The sequence below is a fragment of the Chiloscyllium plagiosum genome, chromosome 4 (assembly GCF_004010195.1).
Source record: "Chiloscyllium plagiosum isolate BGI_BamShark_2017 chromosome 4, ASM401019v2, whole genome shotgun sequence".
NCBI lineage: Eukaryota > Metazoa > Chordata > Chondrichthyes > Orectolobiformes > Hemiscylliidae > Chiloscyllium > Chiloscyllium plagiosum.
In genome coordinates, this window is record NC_057713.1 from 81420571 (window position 1) to 81431035 (window position 10465).

Sequence of the window (10465 nt, forward strand, 5' to 3'; positions counted from 1 at the left end):
GCCAAAATACTGGAATTCTTCCCTAGCAGTATTGTGGTTCTGTCTATAGCATATGGACTGCAGGGGTTCAAGAAGGCGGTTCACTATCACCACCTTCTTAAAGGTAACTGCCCAGCATTTACTGCCTGCCATTAGTCAGTAACATCCACATCTCAGGAGTGAATAATAAAAAAACTATGGTTAGCCATAATTTAGCCTTGAGTTTGTCAACACATTTGGAGAATTTTGTTTTTTTTAATGTCTACAATAAGTTTTGTTTGATTGTGTAAAGAACAAAGAAAATTTACAGCCCAGGAACAGACCCTTCAGCCCTCCAAGCCTGAGCCAATCAAAATGTAATGTCTAAACCTGTTGGTCAATTCCTAAGCATCTGTATCCCTGTACTCCCCCACCTACTCCTGCATTTATCCAGACGCAACTTAAATGAATCTACCGTGCCTGCCTCTACCACCTCTGCTGGCAACGCGTTCCAAACGCCCACCACCCTCTGTGTGAAGTACTTGCCGCGTGTATCCCCCTTTGCTTTTTAATTTGAAGTAAAATGTTTTAATTGTTGAAAACTATTGCTGCTTGAAATAGAGAGAGAATTGTGTAGGAAATCTCCAGTACCTAAAAGTAACTAACAGAAATCTCTATTTGTAAATTCTGTATGATACCAAGATTTTATCCGGTCAATGCTAGTGAGCAACCTCTCAAAATCATTTGAAACTCAGTCTTTGCTCTGACAATAAGCTAAAACAAAGGTCCGACTCTGAGTTAAGAAAGGCAGAAAGAATTCTAAAACAAAATGAATATACGTCTGTTAGGTTAAACAAAGATATCATGTGATTCTATCAAGGACAATAGACTGATGAATTAATCTACATTTGTTTTGATGCAAGGTGCCTGACAGGTAAGGCAGATGAACTCAGGGTATGGCTGGGGACATGGGATATCTCCACCCTTCAGACTCTCTGCCTTTATTCCTGATGAAGGGCTTTTGCCCGAAACATCGATTTTACTGCTCCTCGAATACTGCCTGAACTGCTGTGCTCTTCCAGCACCACTAATCCAGAATATGGGATATGATAGCTATTACAGAAAATGTAGCACAGAGGAGAGCATGACTGGCAGCTCTGGGAAGATAAGAGAGGAGGGAGAGTGGCATTTTTGGTACAACATTAGAGACAACATTAAGGCTGTACCTAGGAAGGGTATTACTGGGAGTACATCCAGTGAAATTACTGAGAAATAAGACAATAATCAGTAGGACATTGAGAAGAAAATTTGGAATAAGATCTTAGATATTTCTAAGAATGGTTGGGTTGTAATAGTAGGGGATTTTAATTTTCCAAATGTAGACTGGGACTACCATTATGTTAAGGGCTTGGATGGAGAGGAATTTTAAGTGTATTTGAAAAAGTTTTCTTCAGTATCTGGATGTATCTACTAGAGAAGGTGCAAAGCCTGACCTTATTTTGGGAAATAAGGCAGGGCTAGTGACTGAGTTGTCAGTGGGGGAGCACTTTGGGACTAAGGATTGTAATTATATTAGTTTTAAAATAGTTATTGAAAAGGATAGATTGGGTCTAAAACTTAAAGTTTGAAATTGAGGTAAGGCCAATATGATGGTACTGGGCAAAAACTTAGTCAACTTTTGAAAGTTGATCGGGGCAATCAGAAAGTGAGAGGCTTTCAAAAATGAGGTATCGAGATTCTGGAGGCAGTATGTTCCTGTTAATGTGAAGGGTAAGGCTGGTTAGTGTAGGTTGGATTACTAGAGAAATTGAGGTTCTGGTCAAGAAAAAGGAGGCTAATGGCAGGTATAGACAGCTGGAATCGTGTGAATCTCTCTAAGAGTATAAGGACATTAAAAGTATACGCAAGGGAAATTAAGAGGACATGAGATAGCTTTAGCAAATAGAGTTAAGGAGAATCCAAAGAGATTCTACAAATACATGAAAGACAAAAGAATAACTAGGGAGACAATAAAGATTAAGAAGGCTGTCAATGCAGAAGATGTGAGATATTAAATGAGTATTTCTTATTAGTATTTACTGTGAAGGAGGATATGGAAACTGGTGTACTTGGAGAAATATATAGTGATATATTGAAAAGTGTCCATATTACAGAGGAGGAAGTGCTGGAAACCTTAAAATGCATAAAGGTGGATAAATCCCGGGGCCTGATTACGTCTGTCCCAGATGTTTGTGAGAAGTGAGGGAAGTGATTGCTGATCCCTTGCTCAGATATTTGTATCAGCAAAACCCACAGGTGAAGTGTCAGAAGATTGGAGGGTGAATAATGTGCTGCCATTTAAGACAGGTGGTAAGGAAAAGCCAGGGAACTATGGACCAGTGAGCCTGACATCAGTGGTGGGTAAGTTGTTGGAGGGGACTCTGAGGGACAGGATTTATTTGGAAGAAAGGACTGATTAGGGATCATCAACATGGCTTTCTGGGGGGAGGTTGTGTCTCACTAACTTGAGTTTTTTAAGAAGTGACAAAGAAGATCTATAAAGGCAGAGTGATGGGCGTTGTCTATAGATTTCAGCAAGGCCTTCGACACAGTTCTGCATGGTAGACTGGTTAACAAAATTAGATCACATAGACTCCAGAGACAGCTAGCCATTTGGATACAAAATTGGCTTAGAAAGTAGGAGACAGAGAGACTGGTGATGGAGGAGGGTTGTTTTCAAACAGGAGGCCTGTGACCATTAGTGTGCCTCAAGAATCAGTGCTGGGTCCATTGCTTTTTGTCATTTATATAAATGATTTGGATGTGAATATAAGAGAAATAATTAATATGTTTGCAGATGATACCAAAATTGGTGATGTAGTGGACAGTGAAGAATGTTATCTCAGAGTAAAACGACCTTGATCAGATGGGCTGAAGGAGTGAAGAGTGGCAAATGGAATTTAACTTAGATAAATTTGAGGTGCTGCATTTTGGAAAGGCCAATCAGGGCAGAACTTGTACACTTAATGGTAAGGTCGTGGGGAGTGTTGCCAAACAAAGAGATCATGGGGTGCAGATTCATAGTTCCTTGAAGGTGGAGTCACAGGTAAAATGAGTAGTAAAGATGATGTTTGGTACACTTGCTTTTATTAGTCTGTGCACTGAGTATAGGGGTTGGAATGTCATGTTAAAGCTGTACAGGACATTGGTTAGGCCACTTTTGGAATACTTTTTTCAATTCTGGTTTCCCTGCTGTAAGAAGGATGTTGTTAAACTTGAAAGAAGACATTTACAAGGATGTTGCAGGGGTTAGAGGTTTTGAGCTACAGGGAGAGGTTGAAAAAGGTACGGCTTTTCTCCTTGCACTGTCAGAGGCTGAGGGGGATCTTAGAGGTATATAAAATCATGAGGAGCATGGATAGGGTGAATAGTTAAGGTCTTTTTTTCCCAAGGTAGGAGAGTCCAAAACTAGAGTGCATAAGTTTAAGGTGAGAGAGGAAAGATATAAAAGGGACCTAAGGGGCAACTTTTACATGCAGAAGGTGGTACCTGTATGGAATGAGCTGCCAGAGGAAGTGATGGAGGATGGTACAATTACAACATTTATAAGGCATCTGGATGGAAAAGTGAATACAAAGGCTTTAGAGGGATATGGGCCAAATGCTGGCAGATGGGACTAGATTAATTTAGGATATCTGGTCGGCATGCATGAGTTGGACAGAAGGGTCAGTTTCCGTGCTGTACAGTTCTATGACTCCATGACAATTCTTGATGGTGTAAAACTAATACATAACAGGTTTACACGACCAAGAAAACAATGTTTGATTTCAGTGATTATTTTAGAACGCTGGGTACTATTCATTAAAATGGCTTTGCTATTGTTTTTCATATGTGATGGTTAAAGAAATTGATCTCTTTGTATTCTCTTATGCTTTGTTTTAGTCTGTTTTTAAGACTTCTCCTCTACTGGGTTGCTTTCTTTTTGGTCTACCTTTGGGTGTTATCAGCATAATGTGTTATGGAATCTGGACAGCCGATGGGGAATATGAACCAGAAGAAGGAGAACTGCTTCAGAATGAAGCCATCGAACAGGGAGATGCAGAAGCTACTGATGATGAAAAGGAGGAAAACAATGATGATCATCACAAAGATGTTAATGGAGATAAAGAAAGTTCTAAAGAGCACAAAGATGAAGACGTGGAAAAGAAAAGCATGGTAGAAAAGAAAAGGGATTAATGCGTGCTTAAATGCTGAGTTTCCTTTAGGATTTCTAAATGGTTGAGTATATATTACATTTTAACATCAGTGAACACTGTTGGAAAGATGATGCAAGTTTTTTTTTGTCTTCCACAGTTTGATTGATGTTCCATTCAAAGACATCTGAACTAAATGAGTTTGAATGATCATGTAAATTAAATTTTGTTCCTTAGCTGCAGAGAGTCACAATGGAACTTTTTAACTGCCTGAATAGCTAAAAGCTGGTGATGGAATTTTATCTGGGCATAATATCCAAGTCATAGGATGAAGACGAGTAAAAATAAGATTGTGCAGAGAGGTGAGATGATATCTTACACAAGATCTTGTGTAGCAAAAAATTCTGGCAAGTGTAAGAGTTCCACTGTTGTTTTTTTAAAATAAAAATGATGGTTTAAGAGGTTGTGGGAAAAGAGTTCACGTTATGAGCAGCTTTTTTTTTTTGTGCATTATTCCACCAATTCAACACTCCATTCTTCCTATCTGTCAATAAAATGAAAACTGCTAGTGAAAGTCATTATGCCTGGTCATTCTGGGTGTTTGGCTGTTTTTGTAAATAGGAAATGCATCACTGTGTTAGAAGGTGCAGATGAATCTTTCGGGTATAATTGATACTTTTCCATGATTGCTATTTGCTTTTAATTATAACTGGAATTAGAGACTTTGGAGGATTTGGAAAAATTCATGCCAGGTTTTCTTGAATGTAAAATGAATGGTTCCCTCAAGTTCACCTTTTACATTATTCATTTTACTACCAAAGGAATTAATCCGGTATCCATATTCTCACTATGTGAACAAAGAATGAAAACCAAGATGTGATTATTTTGTTATTTTTTTTTTGACAATTATAAATTTTAAATCAAATTTTATTATTATAGCTTTGCAATAAATCTAGGAAAATATTGACATCTAAAGAAATATAACCCAAAGGCTGCTGCTGCAGCGGCTGAAGCTTCAATTTATTATAGGAAGTGAACCGCTACTGAAGAACTCACCAGTAATAGATCAGGGGAAAATGCTAATATTTTCAGTTTAAACTCAAATAGCTGTTTCACTCTTTTTAAAACTATAACCAGGTTTTTTTGTTTTTATCTAGCCATGTTACTTGTATCCAAATTTAACGCATATAGAATAACTCCCCATGAACGCTGTATCTTAATACTGGTAGTTAATTATAAGATGTACAGTTATTGTAAACAACTCTACAGGCTCCCCAAAAGATAGGCACCTACCTTATATCGGCAGAGATGTCAACACCACCTCCTTAAAGTCAGATGTCCAAGGTACAGCATTGCTTACCGTCTAAACTCTACCTTGTACAAGCGGCATTTAAAGTCACTCCATACATATTTTTAAGACACCTCTAAGCAAAGTATCATAGTGCAGACTAAATTCATTTCTATGGGCTGAAGCTCCAATGCAAAACAGAAGTAGATTTTTCAGCAGCATCTATGGTGGAGATAGAACCAACTAAGTCAATGCAGCTACAGAATTAAAGCATTTCCTTAAGATAATGTTAAATATGTTGCTTTAAGATCTAAATTACACTGTTAAAGCTCTTTGCACCTAGTGTTTAAATCAGCAACAGTTTATCTAAACCAGTTATTACCACAAACCACTGATTTCAACAGTAGCATATCCAATTAATGCACAACTTGTGATCTTATCTGTTTACTGCCATATAGGGATACTGCAAATTAAGCAGTATGAAGTTATATAAATATGGACCTCTGGGCTGCTTTGGTCTATTAGATAAATGTGCTACATGACATGATATTGGGACCAGAAAATGGCACCCTTTGTTTCTTGCACCGTGTTTAGTTAGCCATCTCAACTTCAGTATGTAGTAGAAAAACCACTGTCCTTCTGTATTGATAAGCTAGAGGTAGAAATCAACAATGTTTCTCACTCTTGGTTACTGCTGCTGAGGTGAGAATACGATTGAACTATATTGCAATACCCTCTTATTTCAATAGCTGCCTGGTTTGCACATCATAAATGGAAATTTGGGTGAGAAAGTGGAGAATTTCTGGGAAAATGGAATGGTATTTTTAGCATGAAGGCTGAGAAAGAGAAAATGGTATCTCTAGGATAAATCCTATCTTTCTCAAAAAGTCATAACATTTAAGTATACACACCCTGTAATGCAGAACCCACTTTATTTTGCTAGCTGCTGAACTGTACTTATAATAAATACATAGATTATAGAAACTTCCAGAAAAAAGGTTTGTTTATAATGATGAAATAAAGGCAGAATGTGATTAATGTAAGTACTTGGTCCTTGCCATATAATATATGAAGGGCATATTGACCAATGTGAAAGCTTAGTTTTGTTTCAGTGTATCAAAAAACAATATAACAACAATCTTAAGAATGGCACAAGTTTTAATTTATGAATTTTATATAACATAACTATTGGTGTTAAAATTACTGAATAGAGCAGTGAAAAGATAAAACAACTCTTTGAAGAATAATGTGCCTCTCAGTGGGATAGGTTTCATTTATAAATTTCATTATAACATGGAAGTATATTTCAGTGTTACTCTTGCATTTGTATAAAGGGGAATACTGAACATAGGCCAAAAAAAACTGAATGACAATCATGCCTCTGTCCATTTCAAGCCTTTTTCAGTAAATGGATCTTCATATCTTTAATTTTATCTTGACAAAGATTGCCTATTATGCATTTCTGCAATATAGATGGCCTTAAACTCAAAATGGAAATTTCCAGTTATCTATGACTGATTTGGAACAAATCAACCTAATTTGGAATTAAAAGGTACTCCCTATCCTCCTTATATCAAGTAAATGATCTGATCACTGGCAATGATCCTGGAAAATAGAAAACCTCACATCAAATTTTAGAATAACTTCCTATCAACTTCAATCTAGAGTTAGTCCTGATGGAAATCCTAAATCTAGAATAAGTTTGAGTAAAATGCTAATAAGTAACTTTAATTCCACTTTTTATAGTACAGAGGTTACCATTGCAAGTTTGTTGTCAAAACCACTTACTGATGTACTAACTCATTTCATTATGCTGGAGTATACATTTAGCTTTGTTTTATGGGCAATAATAGTTTGTTTTCTATAAATAAAGTTGAGAAAATCATTTCTTGGTATTTTTGCTTGATTTTTAGTGTTGTACTAAACGTTTCTATCTGCCTATTCAGAATGAACCTGACAAAGCATTGTTAAAAATTCATTATTTTTAAATCCTACTAGTATACTATAATTCACAACTTTGAACTGATTAATCGATGGCAAGAGGAGAGAAGAGGCGAAATTATCTTCATACAGTTTAAGATTGTTACAGTTCCTGTGGAGGCACTGTAAACCACAATGCCCAACTTTACAGAATGTCCCTCCACCTGGGGGAAAAAAACCCAAGGTTCCACATTTTTGTAGTTTTTACTTAAACTACAACACAATTGTTTATATTAATTTTAAATATTGCTTGTAACAGATAATTCTTGTGCAACTGCAAGGACCCACGTCACTACCTGCACAAATGTAGCACCACGTGCAATCTCTGAGTTCTTCCAAAGTTACTTTGAGGCACATTACATGTTTCACTTTACCATCAATCTGTTGCATTGAGTAGTAGTTTCTGGAGTCACCTTGTGGACATTAGTGACCTCTGTGTGAATCATGGAAGAGAGCTGCAGGGTTGCAAATTTAGTTTGATAAATATATTTAAAGGAAAAGCACAGTAGGATTGTTGCAAACTATTATTAAGGACAGAGATGGAGGGTGATCTAGTCAAAAATAAACAAATTTTAGGAAAAAAATACCTATTGTCATTTGAGCCATAAACTTTTTTCATTGTAATTTGTTAGTGTTAGGCTCCTAATATTTCCTTAAATCAACTTTATTTTGGGCTCTCCTAATTTGCTGCTAATGGAAAAACTAGTCAGTGTAGCTTTGAGCTAACTATCACCAATGTTCCTGCTGGAACAAGGTAACATCGGGGACACTAGCTGGGCCAATGGCACAATGGACAACGCATCGGACAGGACTCAAGAGATTATAGGTTCAACTGCCGGTTTGAAAACACTTTTTGGGACTGTACAATGGTTCCTTGGTTAGCACTGCCATCTCACAATGCCAGGGACTTGGGTTCAAATTCAGTGTCAGGTGACTGTTGTGTGGAGTTTGTACATTCTTGCCTTGTGTGTGTGGGATTCCTCTGGGTGCTCTCGTTTCCTTCCATCGTCCAGAATTGTACAGGTTAAGTGGATTGGTCATGGTAAATTGCTCACAGCTTTGTTTTATGGGCAATAATAGTTTTTTCTCAACTTTAATTATAGTAAACAGATTCTTGGTATTTTTGCTTGTTTGCAGGCTCGGTGGGTTAGCCATGGGAAATGCAGGGTTACAAGGATAGGGTAGGGGTGTAGGTCTACATAGTAGGTCAGTGTGGATTCAGTGGGTCGAGTGGCCTGCTTCTAAAGCATCTAATAATTTAGGGAAATTAGCTCAAATGGTAGAGCGCTGGCTTTGCATGTAAGAGGTAGTGAGATCGATGCCCGCATTCTGTCTTGAAACGAGAAGTGTATGGTCTCAGTCAGTAGCTTTGTCACATATCCAAACTGTTTGCTTATGCTGCCTTCCTGAGAGGGGTCAGGAAAGATATGAAGCTTGAGACAACGCAGTGACTCAGTGGTTAGCACTGCTGCTTCACAGTGAGGGGCACCTGGGTTCGATTCCAGATTCTGGGGACTGTCTAGGTAGAGTTTGCATGTTCTCCCAATGTTTGCGGGGTTTCCTCCCACAGTTCAAAGATGTGTAGGTTAGGTGGATTGGCCATGCTAAATTTCCCACAGTGACCAGGGAAGAGCAGGCGAAGTGGATTAGCCATGGTAAATGTGAGGTGATAGGGTAGGGTTGTGGGTCTGAATGAGATACTCTTCAGAAGGTCAGTTTTGACTCAATGGGCCAAATGACCTGCTCTCACACTGTAGGGATTCTACGGACAATACCCACTTTGTAAAAAGCAGATTTCCTGCTTGCCTATGTATTATTATATCCTGCCTCAGATTCAGGCAGCATTCCCTCTGAATACTTCTGAAGCTGAGGACAATTTCCAGTGGGATAGCTATCCTTTGATCCTCCTTGGTGATCTAACATCCTTATTCCAAGACTAAGTTAATACTGTGGTGTATTACCCTTACGCCGCCACTTTCAGCATGAATAGCCATTTTCTGCTGCTTCACTTCCTCTTTGGCGCACCTTTTAATATTATACCAATCCTGAAGCAAGACTTAATTATTTGCAATCAGCAAATCATTCTTTTCCTTTAGCTGCAAATCACCCCAAGCTACAGCTTGGGTAGAGAGAGAGTGACAGCTTCTAAACATTGTGCTGACTGCCTATGTGAACAAGTTTTTCGAACAAATAGCAAAACCAAAGCCATCCTACCAGTGGCTAAAGTTAACTTATTAGGCCCAAATTCATACTCCTTCAGCTTCAACTGCTGACTGCCTATGTGAACAAGTTTTTCTAAAAAAATAGCAAAACCAAAGCCATCCTACCAGTGGCTAAAGTTAACTTATTAGGCCCAAATTCATACTCCTTCAGCTTCAACTTTAGTATCCTCTTTATTGCTGGGCTGATGTTCAGAATTCATTATCAATCCATTTCCATCACTCTCCTTGCCTTACATTTACACCTATCGGAATCGCCAACCCATATCCTATTATCAATCTATGTTAGCCTATGTACGAAGGCATTGAAACAACATTCATCTACATGAATAGAGTCAATGCATTGACTACCAAATTAAGTATTGGAGAAATACCTGATTAATGTTTTTTTATAGTTTAGGAAACTGGTTTATTTGGTGAATATCTGCCAGATAAAGGCTGAAGTAGTAACAATATTCTGTAGTTACTAGGCCTACCTTAATGGACGATAACATTTGCTTGGTTTTTAATTACTGCTTAGATATCTACCTTTTATTTTTAATTCCTATCTGGTCCCTATCTGTACCTTAACGAGTGCATGTTTTTGCTTTATATATTCTCATATATCCAGCCTTAGACTCATAAGCCACAGATAACTAGATCCAACACACTTCCTGTAAATCTCTCCTAACCTGCCTTTTCTGTCTTCAAAAATGAATTGGTACTATCCTGGGCGTTTAGATTGTTTAAGTACATTGTGATAACACTTGTCATCATTATAACTTGCAGTTAAACTAATCAGTTTCCAGGTTACAATTACAATAGGCAATACTAAGAGGGAGAGATTTTAACATTGATTTGTGAGAAAA

General features: G+C 37.7%; 1 protein-coding gene across 3 annotated transcripts in view; it reads left to right on the plus strand.

Annotated features, from left to right (window-relative positions):
* tmx3b (thioredoxin related transmembrane protein 3b) overlaps nt 1-7303 on the plus strand; it is a 125927-nt gene extending 118624 nt beyond the window's left edge. For all 3 annotated transcript variants that reach the window (XM_043688478.1, XM_043688481.1, XM_043688479.1), the window contains one exon: nt 3880-7303. In XM_043688478.1, coding sequence (XP_043544413.1) covers nt 3880-4173 — 294 coding nt within the window. In that variant the 3' untranslated portion in view covers nt 4174-7303. The remainder of the gene's footprint in view (nt 1-3879) is intronic.
* Nucleotides 7304-10465: the final 3162 nt, after the last annotated feature.